Below are 27,244 nucleotides of genomic sequence, written 5' to 3' on the forward strand. Positions count from 1 at the left end.
TCTTCAACCGGAGCTAAAGACCGGCAAATTTTTAATGAGCGATAATTTAAACACATTTAAATTAGACTATGACGGACAGGAAGAGCTCTCTGATTGCTTTAATTCACACTAGAATCTGGATGTTGTACACTTAGACCTGCAACAATTAGTCGATTAATCGGTTAGTCGATTAATCGCCAACTATTTTAATAATCGACTAATCGTTTCAGTCTTTTTTTAAGAATAGATGTCAAACAGATCTGGCTTTATAGATTGATTACGCCACATTTCTTGACTAAATGATTTATCAATTAATCGTGAAAATCGCCTGCAGATTAATCGATTAAAATAACCATTATTAGCCCATCTGACACTCAGTTAACGTTGTTCTCTGATAACTTTTGCACATTTAGTGACGCTGAATTTTAGGCTAAGTCCACATTAATATGTTTATATTATCCAGCGTAACAGTTTTAATTTCATTAAAGAAAATTATGACGATACATTTTTTCCACGACGAAGACGAAACATTGACGAGGTATAAATAGATCTTTGATAATAAAAACTCTGACGACACGTATGTTTGAGACTAAACTGTTGCTGGTGGGCTGTTGGACATTCAAAATCCATCACATTTTAAAGCCTCAAGCCCCAGTTAGGGATAACGGGTAGCACGATGTTCATTTAGTCAATTATGCTCCCATTTAGAGTCACACAGACCATAAAGCAGGGGAGGATTTAGGGTGGGGATACCTATGATTGACAGGTTCCTACCAAGATAAAGCTGTGACAATAGCTGTGTCCCAATCCAGCGGCTGCAACCTTCGAAGGTCGCATTTAAAGGCCGATTGCGTCACAGAAGCTTGTCGAAGGCTGTCCCAATTCGAAGGCGCCCTCAGATGCGGCCGACAAATGCGTCCTCCGTTCCCCTGGCCGCGAAGAATCCGCCGGGTGCATCCTTCGTGGCCCACCGTATCCCGAGAGCATTGCGCGCCAATTCAAAATCGCGGACTTTTGTGCATACGCTTTCAAATTAATAGTATTTGGTTTCAACTCAGTCGAATAGCTGCGTTACACATGTTTAAGAAAACGAAAGGGCCCTTGAAACAAATTATCTTTAAAATAATAGGTCAACTTACTCGACGTTAGTTATGCTAGCTAGTTAGCCCGCTAGGTACCTGTTGCTTTGCGACAGGAGCAGCATTTGGTGTCTCATTTCAGTTTAACACTACGCAGGCTGTGAATGGAGCATCCTCCGTGGACCGCCTCCTTTGAAGGCTGCAGCCCCTGGATTGGGACACAGCCAATGTCGTCCAAATATAGTCACTTCTGGCTCCAAATAAACAACACGTAGACGGCCAAAGTGCCAAACTTGACTCTATAAAAGAAACATATTTTGTGGCTGGTTTCTTAGTTGTTCAAAATGCTGCAAATTTACCGCCATTACCCAACTTTATACGAAGTTCTTCCTGTTAGCCTCTTATTAAAACGTCTGCAAGAAGTCGGGTGAGCCGATGTGTGAACGCAGCAGGTAAGTGGGCGAGTGGGCGGGGTGATGACGTTTATATCATGTGACCGGTGTGAAACCAGAAGAGCGACACATAACAGGAGGATTAAAAACATCAGAGGTTGAAGAAGAAGAAGGATCGTTTATAAGACGAAAGCAAAGATGTCTGCAGACTGGAGAGATGAAGAGATTTAGGAGCTTCGAGGGCCGACAAGGAAAGTGTTTGCCAGTTGTGGGGAATGACGTGTGTGAAAGGGCAACTCCAGAAAGTTTCAGGGGCAGACTGTCCTGAAATTTTCTGGAGTGCATGTGTGAAAGGGGCCTTTGTTTGAACTGTTACACAGGACCGAGAGGAGCCAATGAGGAGGCGAACGTGGGTCATGTCTCCGTTTAAATTTCACTCAAAGTAAAGTGCTTGAACATGCTGCAGCAGCGCGGACACTCGGCCTTCACGTAGCTAAATCCATGTGATTAAAACACTAAAAAAGGTGTGCATGTAGCTTGAGATCTGTCCTCCTCGGAGAGGCAGGGACAGATTTCTTTTGCCCTTATTGATTTTAAAGGAAGCTTCCTCTCTGCGTGTGATGTGTGCAGCCTTTCTTCACAGTCTGAATGGAGTGAAAATGAAGAGAAGCAAAAAAAGGAGATGAAAACAGAACGTGTTATAAGAATGGAAAATAAAGAGAGAGTGTGATGGAGGGAGGAGAGGCCCCACATGCTTTTAGTGCGTGACCTCTTGACCCCTTTTAGCCATGCCTCCTTCACTTAGCCTCCCCTCGCTCACCCCTCCTCCCTCCATCTATCTCTCCCTCCCTCCCTAGTTCCTCTGATTGATGGCTCAGAGACAGGTGATCAATAGGAGGGGCAGAACATCCTGACGCTTCTGTTTCTCTGTTTGCGCGTGTGTTTTCAGGCCCTGCGTGTGTGTGTGTGTGTGTGTGTAGATACAGTAGATGAGGAAAGCCCTCCTAAGTGACGACGATTTGTCAGTTGTCAGAAGGAAATGGGTGAAGGTTTAGATTAAGGTGCATAATGGAATATCCTCACTTATAGAAGAGTGTGTGTGTGAGACACTCTTCTGTTGTAAGACACTTAGCAGTGTGTGCGTGTGTGTGTGTGTGTGTGTTTGAAGGTGTGTGTGGTCCAACCTTTGTCCTTTGTTATTTTCTTGATGGGTGCAGCAGGGTTGGGCAGAGGAACATCTGCATCAGCTGACACCAATCCTGTTGAAAGAAAGTGCACAGTGAGTTTGAGTGTGTGTGTGTGTGTGTGCTGGTGCATAAAGACACACTATGTTTGCATGCACAAATGTGTAAATACATCTGCAGATGCATGTGCATCAGCGTGCACGGTATCAAAGATGCTTTGTGCACTGTGTTTCAGGATTGGTTGTCAAAGTTTGCAGAATTCGAACCATCTTTTCAAGGTTTGGAATATGTTAACATTTGAAAGTACAACTTGAAAAACCAACAAGTCCGTCGACACATACACAGACGTAGCTCGTTTGTTCCTCTAAAACTCCCCACATGAGTTTTCTTAATAACTTCCCTTACTGAAGACAGGCAACACCTCCTCATACGTAAGTGTTTGAACTGGACAAACACATTAAACGTGTGGTTAACGTTGTTGTTAGCATCTGTTAGCAGTTAGAAATAAATCTGACTTATATCCAGACCAATATGGTAAGTATGCTACTTGGGTAGTTGAATTACTTACATGGGTTACGTGACGTGCAAAATTTGTTTTTACCTCGATACCTTAAAAGATGTTAAATTTTGTGTTTTGGTTTTACACGGGACTCTAATTTCATTATCCTGAGTGAAGGTCCTGTGTTTGTTTGTAACATCCTAAAGTCCCAAAAGCTGTCTAAAAACTTTATCAATCTTTATTTGTTTTGTCTGACCGACAAATATTCTATTTTCTGTCATAGAACAATAAGAAAACCACAAAATGAACACATTTGAGAAGCTGAAAATATCAAGCAGTCGCCTTTTTACTTAAATACTTACAAAAAGCATACAATTGTTTTCCATTTTGTCACATTGATCAGTGCATGTGGATGTAGTGTGCACGTACCGAGTCTTTCGGGCGAGCTGGAGGCCGAGCTGCTGGGCTGCGACTGCAGAGGAGTGTTGGTCTCATCCACAGATGGAGAGAGAGAGGGGCTGTCACACACTCTCTCCTGGAGAAAGAAGAAGACATGAATGAATTGGATCCATACTGAACTGATTTATATCCCTAATATAATCCTGAATATGAACTGGAGATTGGAACTTGCCTACTAGCCTAGCAGCCTACCCCACATTACACTTTGTTCTTTGAACAGTTGTAGCGCCAACAGGGATATTGGTCCACGCCAAATGTTAACACCCATCGAAATCGAGAAATGAACTAAGACTAAAATTCACACATTCTAAAGAAACATTTTAATTTCTCCCTGAAGAGGGTTCTTAAGGAAGTACAGGACAAGTTGTCTTTGAAGGAGTTCCTCAGGGAACCTACCTGGGTCCTCTACCTGGGTGGGTTGTTTGAGTATCTACTTTCTTACCTTGATGACAGGCGCGCGGTGTACATGGGTGTGTATCTGCTGGGCTGCAGCGGCCATGTTGGCAATGGTGTTGAGGTGGTTCATCTGCGACATTGCCATGGCTACGGAGGCGGGCGGCAGGCCCATGGGCAGCAGAGGGTGGGGCATCATCATAAAGGGCAGGTCCAACCCTGAGTGGGCAAGGAAGAACAGCAGATGTGATTTTTAAGTTTTGAATAAAAGTGTTGAAATAAAAAGAGTGACTTCATTTAAATAGACCAACAAATAAAATAAATATAGAATACATTTAGCTGATAGTGGGGTTTTGGGGAAATTTTTAAGGTGGCTAATATACGTTTCACTGAAGCTCTTGTACATACAGCTCCAGAAAAAATAAGAGACCACAGCAAAAGTAAGTTTTCTCTATTTATTGGTTTGTGTTTGTGTAAAATTACCTTTGTTTTAGTGTAAACAACATTTCTCCTACTTTCAAATAAAATGTTCTCATTGAGGTCTTTTATTTGCAGAAAATGACGACTGGTTACGAAACCAAAAGATGTTTTTCAGAGCTTTGTTCAATGGCTTGTGACCATCCATCTTCCTCTTGATCACATTCAGGTTTTCAATGGGGTTCACATCTGGATTGGGCTAGACACGACATGTAGAGAGAGATGCTGATTTAAGGAACATTCGGAGCGGTCTCTTAGTTTTTTCCAGAGCTTCCTTGTCGGTACTCCACTGGGCGTCTCCAAACATGAGCCATGCTAACTTCCACCAACTGTAGGCATTCTCCTGACTTTTGATACCTCACAAGACCCCAATGAAAAAAAAACATACCTTTAAATATATCAATGATTTGGCATTTCTGAGGAGCAAAAACAACAAACAAACTTTATATTACCAAACATCTGCAGCTGCACTTTTGAAAGCCCGCTTTTTTTGGGGTTGAAACTGTCATGGCACCCAAATTTTGTTGTCGCTTTGTAAGGTTCTGACGTGACTTTTTCGGGAGGTTTGTTTCCCAAAAACAAAACAAATAAACAACTGAGTAGCAGATATTTAATGCAGATAAACAGCTAAAAATGTAATACAAAACAAAAAACAGGTTTTTGAGAGCTTGACCCTCAGATTTATTTATATTTTTATACATTTTTAGGCAAACTTACTCCTACTCGTGGCATTTTAAGCTGTATCAATTGTTGTATTGTTTTGTTGTTTGTTTTCAGTACATTTACCCAAGAGTTTTGGGACAGAAGAATCGATACAGAGTTGATTCTCTCTGTGAAATTGATCTGAATACAAGATCGGAAACCTTTACTTTCAACACCAAATGTCCTTCCTTTTCTCTCTCTTGTTTTTAAAAAAAATAATTTTCAATAATTTTTATTATATTATTATACAATATTAATTATTTTTAAATAATTTTTTAAAAAGTATTTATTTCCCTTTTCCATAAACCGTGAAACGTTTGTGATATAAAGACGACAGAAAACGGGGACTCTGGGCCTTTACGTGTCTGTGAACTTGAGTTGAACTTAACCTTGAGGAAAGAGAGAGCGAGAGGTGTCATCGCCGTGTCAAATATCTCGCTAATAAAAGTTGACAAAGCAGAGGAGGGAGGGAGGGAAAGAAAGGAAGAGGAGAAAATATGGAGGTCAGGGGGTTAAAGGGCGATGAGGCGAAAGAAAAGGGAGGTCAAAGCCTCTTTTTTTCTCTCGTTTCCTTTTCTCTTTTTGTGGCTTTGTTTCCTTTCTTTTCCCGTTTTTACCCCTCTCTTTCTTTCCTTACCTCTTTTCAATCCTGGCATCTATTTGTCAATTTTTATGTTGTTTTTGTCCTTTTTTCTCCATTTTGTCCTTGAACCCCTGGATTTTGTCATTTTTGTCCCTCTTTTCTTCGCGTCCTTTCCCCGCTCATCCTTCCTCCTTTTGCACTTGTAGGAACGTTCCATTAACTTCAATCCATCCTTTAACCCCGCACCTCCTAAAAGCCCAACCTTGACCTTTAACCTCTGACCTCAGCCCCCCTCTGACCTGAAAAGAGCCCCTTTATTTTCCCCCAAAAACATGCCGTCGCCTCAGCTGTCCCAAACGCACACACGTGGACACACACAAAATTGCAGTGCTGCTTTCATTCCAATGAAACAATAACACTGATTGCTGTTGTCGTGACGACTGAAGTGAGAGAATAATCAATGTGAGTGTTTGTCGCCTCACGCCGCCCAGTGTGTGTGTGTGTGTGTAAACATATTACTTCTTCAATAAGAAAAAGAGCGAGAATGAGTGTGTTTCTGTTTGTTTGCGTGTCCGTACATATGTGTGACTGTGTGTGTATGTGTGTGTGTGTGGTGTTGATAAATTGAGTCATTTAGTAGAGTGTGTGCTGATTAATCCCGGCAGAGTGTTAATACAGGAGATGGGAACAGATTAAATGGCGTACATTAACAAATATTGCCACCCCCTCTGAACACACACACACACACACACACACACACACACACACACACACACACGCTCTTAATGCATATTTATCTTCATGTGTGTAAGTGTGTGTACTCACTGTTAGCCAAAAGCTGCTGTTGCTGCTGGAGTTGTTGCTGATTGACAGCTCCCATGGCCGCTCCCCTTCCTCCTCCAGCACCTCCTCCTGCTGCTCCTCCTCCAATTCCTCCTCCCCCTGCTCCTACTTGTTGCCCTCCTCCTCCTGCCCCTCCTCCTCCTGGTCCTCCGCTGTGGATTCCTGCAGGGGGGCTGGTCAGACGCTCCTTATCCCAGGAACACTCACTCCCTCCTGGGTAAAGACAGACACACATACAGGCTTAAAACGTGGCTTCTTTAAGCTATAACTGACAGCTCACATGGATGACGTAAGAGTCCACTGTCCGCTAAGCCCCGCCCCCTTTTAGTTACTGTTGATATGCAGACGATGTGCAGTTTTCATACCCTTTTTTAGACTGTATTTTCATGTCTTTGCATTCACATCACAATAATAAATGTCATGTAGGTTTGCTAGTGGCTGGTACTGGACTTGTTAGCATACAAAATCTTTTAATACTAGCATAAAAAAAATACTGGAAACCTCCTTTGACGCTGAAAATGTAGCGAACATGTTACATTATCGTCTCCATTTTTGACCAGCATATTCCCACGGGTATATTTGGAGATGCAGGCGTGTTTACTTGTACTTTTTTTTTTAACGTAACCACTTTGAAACAATCAGGGAATAACGCTCTATGTTGCTAAGTTAGCTTCGTTCTCGCTCTTGTTTTATTCTCTATGTCGCTCAAACACAGCCGCCTTCTCTCTTGCTCCCTTTGCAGTGCTACGTTTAAAGCTTAATTGTTCTGTTTTATATAGCTTATTTTCTTTCAATGCTATCTAATGCAAAATTAACGTATTGTTTTAGAGAAGTGGACAACTTTGCGAGTTGGAATAGCAAAGCCACATACAACAACAACAAAAACAAGATGGCGGACGCCTTGGATGGAGCTGTGTCACTATTGGTCTATTTTTGCCCTTTTGCCTTTATTAGATAGTACAGTAAAGATTGAGAAGAAATGGGGAAGAGAGAGAGTGGGAGAGGGGGTACACAGGCACCAAAGGGCCACGTGTCGGTGTTGAACCTGCAGACGATGCGTCGAGGACTGTGGGGCGGATCCTCTACCTACTGAGCTAAACCAGCGCCCCACTTTAGGTCCACTTGTCCATGTTTCAGTCCATTTTATTTAGCTAACTTTATGAGCAGTTACACATGATTCTAAAAAACAGAAAGAAGTTGCAGATGCTGCCATGGTGTCCCATTGGTTTGAGCGATAAAAATGGACTTAACGTAAATTCTGGAATATAAGACGCAGTCTGTTTTTGGCGGTCTCTCAGAGGAAAAGATGGTTTTCTATATCTATTTATAATATAATTATAATATAATAAAAACTTGTATACAAGTTATTTCAACGCTATTTTGTGTTCATAAGCATATTAAAAAAGCACATTAAAAAATTATGGTCTAGCTACCAGTTGAACTCTACGTTAGCCTACGGTAACGTTGATTGTTGTGAGGATGGCGGCTGCACTAGCGCCGTCGCCTGGCTAAAATATCTTAACACAATAAAAAACCTCTCTGCATTTTATACTGGTATATTGGTCGCACTAGTATTTAGGACGCAGCTCACTTTTTAGATGAAAAAAAACGTATTAAAAGAGCGTCTTATACACCGAGTTTTACGGTAAATCTGAACTGAACATTGCTACGTCGCTCCATGTTCCTCTTGGGCTTGGACAGAACGCACTCTGAAGCATTAGCTGCGTAAATAAATCCCTCTAAACTGCCTTGTAAGAACTTCATCCACAATATAAACAGTGAGGTCCTCCAACTGTTCAAAAAGTGCCTCCGTTTGTACAAAAGTGTACGGCCGTATGACAGCCATCGTCTTTGCTAACGACTGATGCTAGCATATTTAATCAAGCCTGTAATGTTAAACTGATTTTTCACATGTCACATAGCATCCAGGTGCCCTCCCAGGTGGTGGGAAAACAGTTAATTACTTCAAGATTACCTACCACCACACAAGAAAAGTGAAGTTAGCTAGTTAGCGCTCCTTTTGTGAGCTAGTTTCCTAGGTATGCTAATGTTTTTGTCTCATATTTAAGCAGAAATAGAAAATGATAAATGTGTACGGTAAATCAGACACATTTCTTTATTAATTAGACATCATGTCAACGTGTTTTAACCATCATTAAATGCATTAGTGTGTCAAGTTTATTACAGAGCTTGATAATGATCATTAGCATTATTGTAAATTATATTAACTCGATTTGTTAAATCCAGGATAAAGTTTCACATTTTAAATGATTGTTGTAAAGAGTCAAACAACCACTTCCTCTCTCTCTCTCCCTGTGTTACGCTGCCTCTCTCGCCCTCCACTTCTCTCTCTCTGCTCCCCCGTTCCCTCTCTCATCCATCTTCATCTCCCTCCATTAGTTTGAATTAGCAACCGTCTCTCTCTATTATTGCCTACTGAATTCCCTGCGCTGTGTGTGTGTGTGTGTGTGTGTGTAGATGACAGCTGGGCCTCATCCCCTCTGCCATTTACACCAGGGAAGAGAAAGAAGTATAAACAGATGGGCAGATGTTCCCTCTCTCTCTCTCTCTCTCTCTCTCTCTCTCTACCTCACTTCTCATTTTTTCCTCGGCCTTGTCCTCTCCTTCTCTTCCTCTTTTTGTTCTTTTTCTCTTTCCTTTGTCACTTTCTTTCTCTCTCTTTCTCTCATCCCTCTCTGGGAATTCTTCACATCCAGATCTGGGAGGCTAACTGCTTGAACTTGTTTCAAACACCTCTATTTTTGTATGTATCATCTTTTTTTCCAGGTATGAATGTAGAGGAATTTTGTGTTTATATTGTGTATCGTTAAGAAGTGGACATAGCCACCGTTTTAACCCTCCAGTTTGATATTTTGGCTGATAAAATGTTTGTAGTTTGGAACCAGAAGTGACCATATTTGGTCGTCAGGAAGAGCGGAAGCTGGCAAGGGCGAGTGGTCTGAAAACGCTAATTAGCTGCTAAAGCTAGCGCTACTTTGGCTAGCAGGGTGTATATATAATTTATAAGGTAGCTGTGAAATCAACTACCGAACCCTCAGAATATTTAGTGCAAATGAAGGCCACACAAGACTTTTTTAAGGCCGCCTACAAGTGACCTGTCAATCACAAAGAAGTATACCCTTCTTTATCGTCTGTTGTACTCTAAATATGTCCATGATTGTGATACGTCTTTAATGTAAAACGCAAGGAGGCCTAATAGTGGGGCAAAGCAAGGGCGTGATAGCGGCGGAGCTTCGTTACGGGTGTAAAAAAAGGCTTTTGTCTCATAGACTTCTCATCGCAACCAGTGGAGTAGCCCCCTGCTGGACATTACAAAGAATGTAGGTTTAAAACACTTCAGCAGCGGCTTCCCTTCGACTTATCAGTCAAGCTTTCAGGATCAGAATCAGCTTCAGGTATGTTTACATACAAGGAATGTGACTCCGGTTTAACTCCGCTCTCTATGTACAAGCATTAAATATTAAACTACAAACTACAAGCCTACCTTAGACATTAAACTAATGTGAGTTACAAGAGACAATAGCACAATGATGAAGAGTGTTTATATATATATAGAATTATGTTACAGGTGACATGCGACCGTTTTCCAGTATTTACAGTAGAAACAGCGTGCATGAGTCGTGTCACATGAGGGATGATATTTAAAAGGTGTGTCCACACATTGAGGTGCAGCTGCAGTTTCCTCTTTTAAATCTCTTCTTAAAACTTTAATCGTCTAAACTTTGTTTTACTTTTTAACATGTTTTTATTGAAGTTTGGGAAATTACCTGTATTTATTTGTTAGTTTGCTTTTACTATTTGCCTTCATTTAATTGTGAAGAACTTGTTTTTGAAAAGTGCTATTAATAAAGTTATTATTATTATTATTACTATTATAAGAGGGTGTATGTCTTATCATTTGAATTATTTGAGTAATTTCAATGTGTTTAATATAATTTATAAGGTTTGTACAAGAAACATGATGGTGTATTTTTGGGTTGTGCAACTTTTTTCACCATTTTTACAAACTAAACATCGAACAGTTTGATGCACCAATCATCAGCAGCCTAATCCAGAATAAAAATAACTTTTAGTTGTAGTTTTATAAAGAAAATAGTTCAAAATAAGCTCCAGCTCAAACAAATACAACCGTAAAATCTTGATTTTACATGAATGCATGTTTTATAACAATCCAGAGAAAGACACTTTTTCTGCTTTTAGTTCTTTAACTATATTTTTACTTTCATTCTCTTCTGAAGTGACATTTTAAAAGCAGGACTTTCTCTTGTATCAGAGTATTTCCTCCTTTCCTCTCGTCTTTTCCACCTTGCGACAGTCTCAATCTGCCTTTGTACACAAATATTTAGTGCGTCTTTCTTTCTAATAAAGAAGTGGTTTCCTTTGACATCCCTCCCTCAAATCACGTTTTTCTTTTGTCTATAAAAAGAAAAACTAACACAGATCACAGCTCGAGCGATCGACTTTCACCCATCATCTCTCTCTCATTCGGAGCTTATTTTTCTCTTCCGCCTCTTTATTCTCTTTTTCATTCGTACTCTCGTTCTTCTCCCCTTTTGTCCGCCGGAGGTTCCCAGGCCGGTGTGAGTGTCTCTTACAAAGGAAATAAGGTCGCACAAAGAGAGGACAAAACAGCAAACACGGTGAATGAAATGAAAGAAGAAGAAGAAGAAGAAGAAGAGGAGCAGGAGGAGGGGATGAATAAAGAACGACAGGAGGAAGAGAAACTCTATCGGCACGTTAGTCAGGTCAGCTGTGGGTGGAAACAGAAGGAAGGACTGCACGCTCTCTCTCTCTGTCTTTTCTTTTCTCTTTGCTTTTTGTTTTCTGTCCTTTTAATAATTCAGAGACAAACAGCAGAGATGGAGAGCAGCGTGAACGAGTGTGTTCCTGTGTGTGTGTCAGCTCTTTGTTTTATACATGTGTCACTCAGGGCTTCAGTGTTTCCTGATCAAGGCTGTTTATCAGGAACGATCAGACGTCGTTACATCAGGGACTGAAACTACAACTTATCAAACACGTCTATTATTGTTGTTGTTATTATTTTGATTGTTCTTCTTCTTCATCTCCTTCTTCTTGATTGTCTTCTTTTTCTTCTTCTTCATCTTACTCCTTGTCTTCGTCTTCTTCTTCTTTGTCCTCCTCTTCTTCTTCATCGACTTCTTGTTTGTCTTTGTCTACTTCTTCGCCTTTTTCGTCTTCTTCTTCTTCTTATTCCTTGTCTTCGTGTTCTTTTCTTCTTCTTCCTCGTCATTTACTTTTTCTTCAGTATCATCTTCTTCTTTGTCTTTGTCTTCTTCTTCTTTGTCCTCCTCCTCTTCTTGTTGTCTCCGTCTTCTTCTTCTGTTCTTCATCGCTACTTCCCTTTCTTCTTTATCATCTTCCTCTTCGCCATCTTGGTATTCTTCTTCATCCTTTTCTTCTTGTTTGCGTGCGTCTTCTTCGTCTTCTTTATTTTCTTCTTTTTCTTCTCCTACAATTTCTTTACCTTCACCATTTTATGAATATAAATGTGAGCAGAAACGTCTTCATGTAGTAACAGAGAAAACACGTCATTGTCCTATGATTGTGTAAACACCATAAGAGAGTTTTCCAGTAATAAAAAAGTATCAAACTAATAAAAGTGAGTTTGAGAGAAGAAGAAGAAGCAAAACACAGAGGAGAGAAGAAGACACTCAAAGGGAACTTGATCAGCACTTACATAACACACACACACACACACACACACACACACGCCCATGTGATCATGCTCTCGCTGTCATGTGTCCATACGTTTGCCTTCAGTGTAAGACGATCTGTGACATCATGGTTCAGCTCCAGTTTCAACACTTCATAAAACTTTCTCCTCTCCGTCTCTGGTTTCAGTTTTACCTCCTTGTTTCCTCCCTGCAGCCGCCTGACGTGTTTCACAGTTTGTGATGTAAGATCAGGCGAGGTGAGAAAACACGACGTTAAATAGATCCCTCGGGGGGGAAAGGAGGGACAGGTGGAGGTGTGACACCTGTGTTTGTGTGTGTGTTACCTGTGTTGGAGTGTAAGTCGTCGTTGTCCGACTCGTTGCCGTTCTGCAGGCTCATCATCATCTTCATCTTCTGCAGCTTCTGCAGCTCGGCCATGGCTGCTGCTGTGAGGCCTGTGACACACACGCAAACACACACACACACACACACACACAAACACTGTTACCTTCAACATCATCATTAAATCTTCAGCAGTAAACAAGAGTAAAAGTCGGCCCAAGTTTTCGACAGGTATAAGAATCAATATCATCTGCTCATCAGTTAAACTCCTCTTTCCACCTCACAGGTGTTCTTCCCGGTTTTACCCATGATGCTTTGCGCCGAGCTGCAGTGACACACATACTGTCGCCGTCGAACTCTCCTTTCAGTCGGAGCGTTTTGTTGAAGTGTTTCAGGGTGTGAGTGCCGTTTGTGACGCCGCAGGGCCGATGTGTTTTCATACACACATGCAGAAAAACAAAACACACACACGCACACACACACGTAGACAACACGCCCCCCTCTGCTACACACACACACACACACACACACACACACACACACACACACACACACAGTCTTTTGTATGGACTAAGATCCCTGGCTCTGTGCACTGACCTGGAACTGACTTCTATACACAACAACCAGCAGAGTGAGAGCGATGACCCTCTGTGTGTGTGTGTGTGTGTGTGTGTGTGTGTGTGTGTTTTATTGTGTACATGCACTATTATGTTTGTCATCGTGCACATGAGCTTTTTGCATCACGCTGAGTGTGTGTGTGTGTACAGTTTGCTTTCATGTACAAATGTGTGTGTGTGACAGGGAACGCATGCCTGCTTATCTGTGCATACTTGTACCCGTGTGTGTGTGTGTGTGTGTGTGTGCGTGTGTGTGTGTGTGTGTAGGTCAGTTGGTTTTGCCCCGGTCACGGTTGACGGCCTCGGAGGAATGTCCATTACACACACAGTACAGTTGTCTGCGAGCTATAAAGAAAACAAGATAGGAGGGAGGGGAGAGAAAAGAGGGGGAGGGAGGGGCTGTTTGAAATTTAATTTAAAGCAGGATGGAGGGATGATGGAGGAAGAGGGAGGTGTGGAGGAGAGAAAGAGTGTGTTGTGTGCAGGTTAAACTAGAGAAGTTAAAACTGATCTCCGAACTCATCAGCTAACGTTTGAAGGGAGCGGCCATGTTTGCGAGCTTTCCGGTTTAACCAGCGTTTAGCGCTAAACAACTTCCTCCCGTCTCCTCGTTTACAGTCCGGTTAGCAGCTGGAGAAGCGACAGTGTGTTCAGATCAAAGTGAAGTGGAATTATCCCCTCCGCCGTTATCTCCCGGTTCATTCCATCCCCCGGAGAAGCGCCCGTTCATCTGTTAGCGCTGAGTCTCAGTTACACTGTAAACAGTAAGTTACACAGAGGCTGCACTCCAGCGGTATGACGCCGAAAAACAAACTTTGATTAACGGCTCTTAAGTTTGCTGAAATAACAACATCATGATGCAGATTAGTAACAAGTCAACATGAAGCTTTGTCAGGTCTGTCCTCAAGAGGAGAAGAAAACTACTTTAACGTGACAAGTTTGTTGAACGGAGGGCTGAGCCATCATTTCTGATGCATTCGAGGAAGTCGGGAAATCTAAACGCTGAACGGCTTTTGCGACACAGCGTCAAGTAGAAGTTGTTGAATATTTGATCTAGAACAGATTGTTAGCTGTTAGCATGCAGACGTCTGTTTATAGAGATTAATAAGAAGCTAAATCATCGTCCAACCAACGCCTGCTGATACGTGATTGGTCAATACTTCTCGGACTACAAACAGAAACCATACTTCATAGTAAAATCTGCTGTTTTCATCCTTCGAAGCAGCCTGACAGTCAAACAATGTGATAAACTCAATCAACTTTTTCTTCTCATACTTAGGGCAGAGATGTAAAGGATTTTCAAAATAAGAGCAGAAGAGCAGCTGTGCTCAAGGGAACTCGTAGCTCGGTGCTTCATTCTTTCTTGTTGTCCCGATCAGCAGCATCCGACTCTCTCTTTCTTTATCTCGGTGACCTCTCGGCGTTCATCCATCCCACTTCAGCATGTCACTCATTCCTCTCTCTGACTGGTTTCCCATTTCCAGACCTCTATCCTGCTTCCTCTCTCGCTTCTCCATCTTTATATCCTCGTGTCTCCATCTTTTAACTCTTTCTTCTTCCTTTCACATCAATCCTACTTTTTTCCTTCCTGTGTTTTCTCTTATTTTTGTCTGTCGCCCGTTCTGTTAACCCGTTTGGCATTTTCACAACACGACTTTAAAGAACAAAGAAGAACACAATAAATGTATCCTTCATTGCTGATTAAAAGAACTTACAATACTGACTTAAACAATGAATCTACATCTGATATTATTTGCTTTAACCTTCATTTTGTGTTCCTGCCGGTGAGCAGCAGCTCCGTATGGTCCTCTATTTCTCCTCTCTTCATTTTTGGCCTCCTTTCCTCCATCATGTTCCTCCATTTCTCTCCTCCTCCTCTCTCTCAGCAGGACGGCAGACAATACGTCTGGTCAGTGTGCCTCGGGCTCTTTCACTGGACCTCTTTCTTTCTCTCTCTCTCTCTCTGTTCCCTCTTTTTCCCCTTTCCTCATTAGTCTTACTTCTGAAACCGACTGATTTATTAAAAATAGTCACTGAAGAGGCTGGGACCAGGAAACCAATGCCATCTGTACCTGGAAACCGACTCCTCCAAATAACTCATTATGAAGATATTTGACACTTTCTGTCCATCAAAATCTCAATTATTCACGTTATTTTTCAGATACTGCAACCAGTAAAAACTATAAAGAACCAGAATGTAACATGACTGATCAAATCTTATATTGTTTCATTAACTGTAGACACCTTTTAAAAAGAATAAAGAAGCTACAGCCACGCTCGTGGTTCTGCAAGGCTATAGATGCTAACATGTTCACATGAAACATGCAACATTATGTTACCATGTTCAGCATCTTAGTTTAGCTTGTTAGCATGCTTAACTTGCTAATTAGCAGTTAGCACAAAGGACAGCTGAAGCTAATGGGATTGTCATTAGCGTGACATGCTGATTTTTGATTTTAAGTTTTGGACAAATTAAAAGTTCTGAAAACACTTTGTCTTGATTGTCCGTCCATCCATCCATCCATTACTTATACCACTTATCCTGTTCAGGGTCACCCGGGGGTTGGAGCCAATCCCAGCTGTCACTGGGCGAGAGGCGGGGTTACATCTGGACTGATCCAGCCTTTCAATCACAGGGCTTAGGACACTTATACCCCTTTCCCAACTAAATTTAGCGTGTTGATGTGGGTTTTTCAGTCCTGGGTAGCCCCGCTTATAGATGCCGATTGTCTCTGTTCCCATTGCCAGTGAAGTATACTCCTGTCAGTGTTTTTTCTGCTGCGTCACTGTCTGACGTCACAAACACGCCAGAAACAGTGAAGATGTTACGGCGGTTAGGTCTTTATTGTATCTATAACTCATTCAGTCTGTTTATCAAACTCGGCAGCGACAAATCTGGATTGATGTTCGAGCGCTGCTCGGACGGAGACGGGCGGAATTTGTAGCTGAGATGATAATGAGTCGCATAAGTTATAATTGGAGCATAGCATCCTGCTGGAAAGGGGGCATGTCGACACAGGTTTTGTGTTCTCATCAATGGCGATCGGAGCCTAGGCAATAATTATCCGGGTCTACAGCAGAGTCATTTGACCCGGGACTGAATGCCGATTGTAACCTTTCCCACTAAGCAAAAAAAACGTGCATAAGCGGGTTTTTTGACCAGTGGGAAAGCCGATATAAAGACAGTCACCTTTCACGCTCACATTCACACCTACGGCTAATTTCTATCCCCAATGAACCTAACCAGCATGTCTTTGGACTGTGGGAGGAAGCCAGAGTACCCGGAAGGAACCCACGCATGCACAGGGAGAACATGCAAACTCCACACTGAAAGGCCGCCTACGTCTGACCAGGAACCTTCTAGCTGTGAGGCAAAAGCACAAACTACTGCACCACCATGCAGCCCACCTTCAAGCCATTTCACTCAAAAACAAAGATTTGAACGACATGGTGGGACTATAAAAATGTTTCCAAACTCACTGAGACACATCGTCTCGAGACCGTGAATGTCGATACCAAATTCTGTGCCAATAAGTGAAGCAGATATTGCATATTTTGGTCTGAATCAAACATGGCAAACTGAACAGGAACAGTAACGGCAGGTTGGTAAGATAAGAAGGAGTTTCTATTTTGTTTTTGCCAATCTCTGAACCCATTCACCAACATCTGACATACCCTCTGTTATACCATCAGATATACCCTTTGGGAGTGACAGCGAAAATTTGTAGGCGTCCAATGTAGCCATTGGTTATTAGCTGCACTTGCATGCAGATGTCTGTTTATAGAGTTGAATAAATAGTTCAATTGTTTTCTGATGACCAGCAATGGGAGCTGGGATTGTGTTGCGCCCCTTTTGCTCTCCACATGGACTGTTTTGTTTTGGTCAGTACTACTCGGACTACAAACGAGAACTAGAACACTTTCGATAATAAAATCCGGTCCACGCCTACAGACTCTTTATTTTTCAAAAATGTAAGTGCGAATAAAGTTTGTCAAATTTAAGAATCACTCACTATCAGAAAAAGAGGGCAGGAACAAAAATGGAGAATGGAGTATCTCTGTGGGGTCAGCACTACATTTACACATTGATTACTGAGGAACACCTTGACACACAGACACACACCCACACACACACACACACACACACACACACACACACACACAAAGATGCATATACTGATACAGGAAACAGCCTTACACACACGTGCATGGACACACACACACTCGGACACAGAGTCAGAACGCCCGCTCCGCCTCAATGCAACCAGAAGACAATCAATAGTGAGGGCAGAGCCACAATACTGTTCTCCATCATGACTATCAAACACACACACAGACACACACACACACACACACACACGCACACACTCTCTCTCTCTTTCTTTCTCAGATCGATGGCTGTCCGCTGTGTCCACGGTTACCGAGCATCGACCCCGCCTCTAATGGCGACCACGGAACCTTGGGAATTAGTGTGTGATTGATTGACAGACTGCTTCAAAGACACACGCATCATATAGAACCTGTGTGTGTGTGTGTGTGTGTGTGTGTGTGTGTGCGAGAGAGAATATATATTCCAGTGTGTGTGTGTGTGTTTCAGTGGTCCCCTGTGGGTTGTCCATACGTTGTTTACTCATCTCTTTTTCCTCCCTGTGCATCCTAATGCTTTCCGAAGGACGAAGGAGAGAATGGAGTGGAGGACAACACAGGAATGGAATGAAAACAGGAAGTCAGAGTTAGCACAGAAAAGAGGTGAATCGTCGGCGTAACAAGACACACACATTAGTTTCTCACCAGCGTGCACAAGTTAGCGACTTTGTTCTGCTTGACTTAAAAGGCCACATGGAGGGAAAAGCCAAGTCAGGATAAGATCAATCAAAGCCTTTTAACCGAAGACTTGTCATTTTCATATTTTTGGCCCTAATGTTAAAGTCCTCGACTGTTGGCGACTGAAATATTGATACGTTACATATTTAAAGAAAGATAAATTCTATAGTCTTTTTGTTCTATGTTAGAAAGTATTCTTGGCTTTTTACAATGTTGGTTTTGTATTTCTAATTATTGTTGCGTTGTTATTAACAATGCTAGCTGCTAGGGATATGGATTATAATATCTGCTTGCTCCACCACTTTGGTGAAGAATCCCAACAGTGTTATCTTTTGACTTTTACTTTAGCGCCACCAGCCAGTTAAAAATGCCAACTTATGGGGTACGAGTTTAGCTCAGTTGGTAGAGTAGAGCAAGCCCCATATACAGAGGCAAAGTCCTCGACTGTGCATTGGCTGTGGGTACGACTCCATCTTCACTGTCCTGTCGAATAAAGGTAAAAAAGTTACCAGCTTACCAATATCTCTACTTCTACAAAATAGATTGGTACAAAATTTGGTACAGGCAAAGTTTGCTGGAAGATGAATCCAAATGAAAGAAGAACCAGAATTTTGATGGCCCTAAAAGCCATGTGGTGGCTGTTATGTGCAAAAGGAGATGTATTTAAAGAGATTTTCTGATTCACTAAAGTTTGAATAACAAGTTAAATACATGACATGAATGAGGAAACACTACAGTCCCAGAGAAAAGATAAATGGCCTTGTTGTTAACTTTGATTTTAAGCCATAAAATTTGTCGTGCGTGGTTATTGTCTGTGTAAAATCAGGAAATTATGATACATTTAACTGAGGTTACCCAGAATAAACTAAAGATCCTGATCAGAGGTAACGTTTTGAATGCTGAAAGAAGACTTTTCAAAATAAGAGCCAAATAATTTGCTAACACAAAAGCCAGACAGCATGGAAGAAATTTAAGCTTTTTGCAGGGTTAAAATACGTCTTTGGCAACCAGATAACTAAGACATACTACAAATTTTTATACTCAAAATACACTTTTGTACATGTGGAAAAAATCATTCAGTCCTCTCCGTCGTGTCCAGGCCCTGAAGTACAACAGGCTAAGTCATTAACGCCCCACACATCATAAAAAGTGTACCTTCTCCTGGTACTGTAAGGCCTTTTTCAGTAAAAGCATACAGCACATGGCAGGCCATGTTCTAAATGAGATCTGACAGTGTCCTTCCACAGCACAGTGCGTCAGGATGGTCTTTAATAGCTTTGCTGGTGGAGGCTGTTGGGTGATCTTGGAGAGCCCTGAACCCCCCTCCTGAGCTCGCGTGAAACCCACCCCATTTGGCCACGGTTGTAAATATTTAATCCGGTGCACCTACATCTCTGACGAAGTGCTCTGAACGCGCTTTCAGAGACGGAGTGACACTTTGAATAAAACAAACAGGAAAACAGAGAAATTGCTCTTTGTGTTCTGAATTTAGAAACACACTGTTCTGGCTTTTTTGTGTTTCTGTTTTTTTCTTTCTTCCTGCGAGCACTCCGAGTGCCAATTTACAAATGCAGTCGATTGCTTCTGTGCTGAGTCAAATAGATTTCAGCTCCGCACTCTGGCACTTAGGTCGCCCATCTTTAGCTTTCACTGGAAGTCCAGGACGCCCATTTGGAACCATTTTATAGCGGCCATTTTGTGTCATCTCTAATATACTCAGAAACTGGGTTCAGAGAAATAGTTCTTATCATGTTTTTAACTTTAGGATTCTTTTAAGTCTGTAAACAACTCAACAGAAAGTCTTTCAGAAGATTCGACTCAATCTGCCTGTCGGTTTTTCAGCTGGATTAATGTTAACCTGTTAAAATAAATGTTTGAGGCAATAGTTTAGGGTTCTAATATGTAATAAAGTCAACAACTAAAGCTTCAGTTTCCAGATGATGTTCATGAAACTCTAGGGGGTTGTAATGCCTCAAGAAGTTAAAAGCCAGGAGTTCTGTGGCATAGTTATCACATTTGATGCTTTATCGCCAACTTAAAGTCAATGGTTAGAGAGTCATGTTGCTTAACGAATTCAAAATATAGGGAGCTGGGTATCAAACCCCCAACCTTCCAATTGAAAGACGACCGACTTTACCACTGAGCCACAGCCGCCCCATAAGTCAGGGGTTATGTGCCAAATAAAGCCAATAGGTTGGTGTTCCATACCCTGATAAAATTATTAGATTCTCTATTGCCTGTTTAAAGCCAGTAGTAAGAAGTTCTATTGGCCATGTTAAGCCAATCGTTTGGCGTTCTGTTACATGGTGTAAGTCCATGGTTAGACAATAATTCTACAAGATTCTACTGCATAATAAGTTTAGCGTCCTATTACCCCTTAATGTCTATCGTTGAAGGTTCTATCTGTAATGAGTTAAACTGGCAAGTTTTCTATTACCTATTAAGGTGAATAGAATGGAGGTTCTCTTGCCCAACAGAGTGAGTTGTTAGGGTTCCTATCACCTGTTTAAAATCAAGCGATTGGTGGTCTACCATTTCCTTTAAGTCAGTGGTTAAGAAAGTTACTAATCAGGGTTTAACTGTCTGTTTAAAATCAATGGTTGATGAGATCAATTGGTATGAGGTCTAATCAGGTCAATGGGCAAGAATTCAACTGCCAAATAAGCACAGTTGTTTGGGATTCTGTCGCCTGTTTAAACTGCATGGTTAGGGGTTCTATTCCCAACTAAAGTAAGTAGTCAAGCAAGTGTTTCCCAATTAAATTGAGTGGTTAAAATACCATAAAGTAGAAATATAAACAATATAAGTTAGTTGCCAGTAAAGTCAATGGTTGTGTGTTTTATAGTTGTGTGGTTAGAGTCTCTTTCCCCTGTTTTTTTCTGTAACACATGAGGAATACACTAAAGGCCCAATCAAGAGCCGGTGTTTGGTTTGTCCGTTCTGGGCTCTTGTTTAAACATGGCGGTCCAATATGGCCGACTCAGTGGAAGAGGATGTGCTCCTCCTGTAGATATAAAGAGCTCATTTCAAGTCTTATTTTTCATGTGATTATACGCTAATGAAAACATACTTCATTCTCCACCAGCAGGGGGCGCTAGCAGGAACTGATCATGGTGTTTGTGTTTAGGGAAAGCAGGAAAACGTGATGCAGGAGGCGAAAGAAAAAGAACAGGAGGAGGAGGAGAGATGAAAAAGACTTAATGTCAATTTAGTCCTCTTTAGCCTCCCTCCCTCTCTCTCTCTCTCTCTCTCCTCCCCCTTCATCTCTCCCTCGTTCTACCACCCTCTCTCTCTCTCTCTCTCTCTGCAGGTGCACATAAGAGTCCTCAGATGAGTGTATTCTTTTCATGACAAGATTGAAAGCACTTCATCTGTAACCTACACACTACTTGTGTTTGCGTGTGTGTATGTGTGTGTGTGTGTGTGCGTGTGTGTGTGTGCTCATGCGCCAGATGTGTAAATGTTGATTACAACAAAGTGTGTATGTGTCCCAAAAATGTGTCCGCGCAAAGTGCGTTTTTTTATTTCTAAGAAATGTGCGTGTGTATTCAAAAAATGTCTTAGTGTGTAAAGTGTTCGTGTGTGTTTCTGTGTCCAAAGTGTGTGTAGCTGTGTGTGTGTGTGTGTGTGTGTGTGTGTGTGTGTGTGTGTGAAATGTGTGTGTGTGTGTGTGTGTTAGAAGACAAGGCGAACCATTGAGCTGTTTTTGAAGTGAATTAACAAGTCAAATGAGTGCCGCAGCACCCTGCATAGGTTACCACACACACACACACACACACACACACTCACACACACACACACACACACGCGCGCGCACACACACACACACACACACACACACTCCCACGCTTATCATCACAGCTTCTTTGTTGAGGAAGATGAGGCCAATTAAACTGATATCACTCTCTTGTTGTCGTTTCTGCCTCCTCCCTCGTTCTCTCGTCGTTCTCCGTTTCATCCACTTTTTGTCCTCTTTTTGTTCATCCCTCCATCTTTATTTTCACCTCTTTTCTCTTAACTTTTACTCTTTACTTCCTCCATGTTTTATCATTTTTAATCCTCCCTCTCCACCACCTTCTCCTCTCTGCGGTTTCCTTCCTCTTCATCCATCTCTCCTCTTTTCCCTCCCCCTCTTCTTTTTAAGAAAGTTCCTCCATCTTCTTTATAATTTCTTCATTCGCAGTTGTCTATCCCTTCTTTTTTCTCCTCCGTCTTTTCTATCTTTACCTTTAGTTCCTTTTCCTTCACTTTCTGTCTCTTCCTTTTTCCAAAATGTGTCCCCTTCTCCTTCCCACAACTTCTTCCTCCTCCTTCTTCTTCACTTTCCTCTATCTTCTTTTTTCTTCTCCTTTTCCTTCTCCTATCTTCTGCTACTTCTCCTTCAATCTACCTCTCTTTGTCCTCCTTCTTTTTGTCCTTCTCCTTCTTACTTCCTCTTCTCCTCCACTTGCTTTCTTTCTTTTCTTTTCATATCCTCCTCCTTCCTAATCCTCATTTTCTTTCTCTTCCTTATTCCCATCTCCTCGCCTCTCTCTCTTTCTTCTCCTTCTTCCTCTCACCTTTCTCCTTCCCTCTTCTTCTTTTTCTGCTCTTCTCCTTCTTCATCCTTATTTTTTCTCCTCCTACCCCTTCCGCTTTTTCCTCCTTATTCTTCCATCCTCCTCTCCTTTCCTTTTTCTTCTCTCCTTCTCCTTCTTCCTTCTCATTCTTCTCCTCCTTCATCATTATTTCTTTGACCTCCTCCTACTCCTTCTGCCCTTTCCTTACACTTTTTCCTCCATCTTCTTCCTTTCCTTCATCATCACCCTTTTTTCACCTTTAATCTCTTCTTCTTCTTCCTCCATGTCTCCTTCTCCTCCTCCTCCTCTTCTTCTCTATTTCTTCTTCTTCCTCCTCTCATTTTTTATCGTCTTTCATCTGCACCTTGTTCCCTTTTGTTCTTCGTCTTGCTCATTGTCTGTCTCCTCCTTCGTCTCCGTTCATCCTCCTTTTCCATCCTTTTTCACCTCCTCATCTTTCGTCTTACATTTTTTCTTCCTCCTCCTTTCTTCATAATCCTTCGCTCTCTCCTCACTCGTTCCTCAAAACTCTCTCCTCCATGTTTTCTAACAGTGTGATAAATGTCCATCTGTGATTGGCCGATGCCCCCCATCGCCGTGGCGCCCGTGAGGTCGTAAACAACATCCCGTCTCCCCCGGCAACGTGGCGTCTCCATGGACGCAGGGCCGCTAAGACAACCAACTCTGCATGTGTGTGTGACCAATGCCAAGTGTGTGTTAATGTGTGTGTGTGTGTGTGTGTGTGTGTGTGTGAGCTAATGAGCGATCATAAGTGAGCAAATGTTTTCTCTGGGTTCCACTAATGTTCAACAAACACACACACACACTTCTGCGCATACACACACACACACACGCACCTGACGTGTGTGTGTGTGTGTGAGTGTGTGTGTCATTAGTATGCCACAGTGAGCTGTGTCCATATGTCACTAAACACAACCATGTTTTATTTAGAGAGAGAGAGAGAGAAAGAGAGAGAGGGGCCAACAGTCACTGTCAAGGGGACGAAAGGAAGGAAGGATGGAGGGAGGGAGGAAAGGAAAGAAGAGGAAAAGGAAATATTGAAAACAAAGAAGGAAGGAAGGAGTGAGGTGATAAGGAGAAGTGAAGGTTGAAATGAAGGTGGGATGAAAAAGAGGAGTAGAAAAAGGTGGGAAAGTGGAGGAAGAAGTGAGAAATGATCAGATAAGAAGGAAGAAAGAAGGAGAGAAGGAAGGGAGAACACAGCAAGGACACTATGATGGAAGGAGGGTAGAAGAAGAAGTAAAGGAGGGAGGAGAGAAGAGGAAGATGGAAGTTAGACATAAAAGAAAGGGAAGGAGGAAGGCAAAAAAAAGGAAACATAGAAGGAGATAAGGAAGGAGGAAAGGAAAATGATAAGGATGGAGTGAGGGAGGTAAGACAGGAGGGAGGACCAGAGGTGAGGAGAGGAAAGAGGATAGTGGGAGGGAGCGTGGAAGGAGAGACTTTAGGGATAAATGAGAAGGAAGGAAGAGAAGGAAATAAAGGGATGAAGGAGGGAGAAAAAGGTGAGAGGAAAGGGAGGAAAGGGAGGAAAAAAGAAGGGGACGAGGGGAGAGAAAAATAAAAGAAAAGTAGGGGACAGAATGAAAGGAAAAAGGAGAAGGAAATAAGGGAAGGAAACAAGTTGATAAAAGGAAGCTTAGAGAGAGAGAACAAAGACAGAATAGGAAAAAGGAAAGGAAGAATTGAGGAAGGAGTAAGAAGGAAGAGAAACAAGAGAGGGGAAGAAGGACGAAAAGAGAGAGAGAAAGGAAAGGAAGGAATAAAGGAAAGAAGAAGGGAAGCAGCTAGAAAAAGGAAAACAAGGGAGGGAAAAACAAAAGAAGAAGAAGGAGAGAAGTAAAAGAAAGGGAGGAGGAAAGTAAATAAAGGACAGAAGACAGTGAATGTAGAAGAAGAAGTGAAGAAAAGAAGGAGATAGGAGATGAAGGGAGGGAGGGAGAGAGGAGGGAGGGATGGACAGATGGAGGAGTGGGACCCCAGAGACGTGTCATTCATCACACCACCACGCAGTCTGCACTCGTTCAGCCTCTCTTTCTCTCTCTCTGCAGGTCTTCTTCTCCTTTTCTTCTTCCATTTTTCTTCACTCGTTTAATTCACTTCTCCAGATCCTTCCGAGATTATTCCTCTCCGTTTTTAATCCCTCCTTCCCTCCTTCTCCCAATCTGTCTTTCTTTTCCTCCCTCCCTTTCTTCTTTTTCTTCTTGGCACTCGTTTTTTAGGTTTCATCATCTCCTCTGGCGACATCCCTCCTTTCCTCCCTCCATTCACCCCCCCTTCCTCTCTTTCGCTCTCACAGTTTTTCTCTCCATCCATTTTCACTTTCAGCGCCAAAAAGGAAAAAAAAATCCCTCGTTTTTTATCCGTGTCTTTCACTTGTGGATCAAAGAGAGAAGGTGTGGATGGACGGAAGGAAAGAAAGGAGAGGGGAGGAGGGAAGAAGAGATGGGAGAAGGGACGAGAAGAAATGAAGACAGACAAGAAAGGAAAAGAAAAATGGAGGACGAAAGGAAGTGGTATGAAATTAATAAGGACAGAAAGAAAGAGTGAGTAGCTGAAAGAAGGAGCGATAAAACAAGGTAAGGGAGGTGAAGAAAATAGGGGGTACGTAAAAGGAAAAAAAAAGGGGATGAAAAGAAAGAAAGAAAAGAAGAATGACATTAAGACAAAAAGGCAACAGGCATAAATGTAGAAGGGGAAGGAAAGGATGCCCTAGTGGCCAAATGTGGTACTGCAAACAAATATATTCCCCATATAGATCAACTTCATAAAGCGAAAGCCATTAAACTACATTAAAAAGGGCCTATAATGAGCTTTTAGCAACGTTAGCTTCATGTTAGCTTGTTTCCTGTCGACTTCAGTGCATCATCTCACCTCAAGCTGGATTTAAACTTAATCTTCAGCTCCTAAACAACGACAACTAAACTAGCTAACAAAACTAGCTGTATCGGTTTCAGCTAACGTTCATTTAAAAAAGCTCTGGCTGACAGCTTCAGTGCTCATTAGCATTAGCCTAGCGCTGAATTAGAGCTTTGAGCCATTCTGCTTTTCATACATGAAATCTGAAAAGCCTGAAACGTTCTCCACTTTTTATAGTTACCTCCCAACCAGAATACACAACAAGAATTAAATTAATTGTTTTAAGAAGAGGGAAAACAAAAACAAAAAAAGAAAACTAGCTAGAAAACACTCACAACCACACTTTCAGAGCGCTTCTCACTGGCGGTTACTGTTGCTTGGTTACGCAAGTTCAACATTCCGTTTCCCTTGATAGTTTCTGTTAAGTCTGTTTTAAGTTAATCTGTGTGCTTAATATTTGCTTTTATTTAAAGAAGTTTAACAAAAAAATATAAACCGTGTCCTGGCGTTAGCAGCAGCTCTACACCTGGAAATTGTCCCCTCAAAAAAACAAAAGGATTAGATTCTCCTCCGCCATTGTTGACAATGATATCGGAAGTCTTCTTCATTTTGATTGGTCGGTGAGGGAGTAGTGACATTGAGGGATCTCAAATTTCCAGCTTAACTGAACGACGAAGTGTAATTTTACATCCCCTGTTATACCTCTGATGTTGCCTTTTCACAAAGCAAAGCAAAAATTGTCTTTGTCTCTCTTAAATGATTAAAATGTGACATTTTCCACAGAACAGTGACGCTTTGTAACGACATGTAGCTGTATTGACCCAGTTACATAAAGCAAATAAAATCATGGAGGGACTGAAGAGCAGGAAGAAAAGAAAAGAGACTGTAATGCTCTCGTTCTCGTACCCGTGTGTGAGAGCAGGTTGGGGGACAGCAGGCCGGGGAGGCCCGGGTGCAGCAGCCTGGGGCTTTCCTGGATCCCTGCACCAGAACAACGCTTGGGAGGACGGCCGGGACGAGAGCTGGAGGGGAGAGACAGACAGACAGAGGGATTCATTAGTGTGTCAGATTCAGAACGACTTGCACAGAGAGAGAACGGATCAACTGTATCAGCTGATTTTTTTCATCTTTATTATTTAGACTTACAATATGACGTGTTTCGTAGTGCTGAACGTTATACTGTAATTTTATATATCAGGTGTCCCAGCTGAGGCTGACAGCTGGATGCTCCAGCACAGACAGCAGGTCGCTCACACATAATCACATCACAAACTGACATCACACAGCGCTGTCACTGGACGCCATATTGGCTGAAGAGTTGAGTTGCTCTTGATTGGCTGATTTCAGGACTCTTAACAGACCTCTGATTGGTTGATTTTACCGTCAGAGTCTCCGAGGAAACAAAGTGACAAATCATCATTTTCACACCTCCAAGCTCTAAAACCAGAACCAGCAGGAGGTGACACGTCCGGAAATCTTCCCACTTTAAGATCAAGTTTAAGATCAATCAACTTTGACAGGAAGAAAGATTCTGACGCAAGACGGGGGGGACATGTTTGAAAGTTCTTCTGACTTTCTGATAGTGACATAAAGTGTGATAAATCAAGTAACATATTCAGCAACAAACTCCTTCAGAATAAAAGCCCTCATATAAATAGGGCTGTAACAAAATTTAGGGAATGTGGAAGTTTTAGCAATGTAGGGCATACATTTGACACTTTCTTGGTATTTTTTTT

At 42.0% G+C, this 27,244-nt stretch overlaps 1 protein-coding gene across 2 annotated transcripts in view; it reads right to left on the minus strand.

Annotated features, from left to right (window-relative positions):
- dachb (dachshund b) overlaps nucleotides 1–27,244 on the minus strand; it is a 93,704-nt gene that overhangs the window by 15,024 nt on the left and 51,436 nt on the right. For both annotated transcript variants that reach the window (XM_069671964.1, XM_069671963.1), the window contains exons 2-7: nucleotides 26,415–26,530; nucleotides 12,631–12,741; nucleotides 6,573–6,803; nucleotides 4,035–4,204; nucleotides 3,563–3,668; nucleotides 2,635–2,709 (exon numbers count right to left, since the gene is read on the minus strand). In XM_069671964.1, coding sequence (XP_069528065.1) covers nucleotides 2,635–2,709; nucleotides 3,563–3,668; nucleotides 4,035–4,204; nucleotides 6,573–6,803; nucleotides 12,631–12,741; nucleotides 26,415–26,530 — 809 coding nt within the window. The remainder of the gene's footprint in view (nucleotides 1–2,634; nucleotides 2,710–3,562; nucleotides 3,669–4,034; nucleotides 4,205–6,572; nucleotides 6,804–12,630; nucleotides 12,742–26,414; nucleotides 26,531–27,244) is intronic.

The sequence above is a fragment of the Semicossyphus pulcher genome, unplaced genomic scaffold, assembly GCF_022749685.1.
Source record: "Semicossyphus pulcher isolate SPU_LCO1_2020_fin unplaced genomic scaffold, fSemPul1.0.p SCAF_21, whole genome shotgun sequence".
NCBI lineage: Eukaryota > Metazoa > Chordata > Actinopteri > Labriformes > Labridae > Semicossyphus > Semicossyphus pulcher.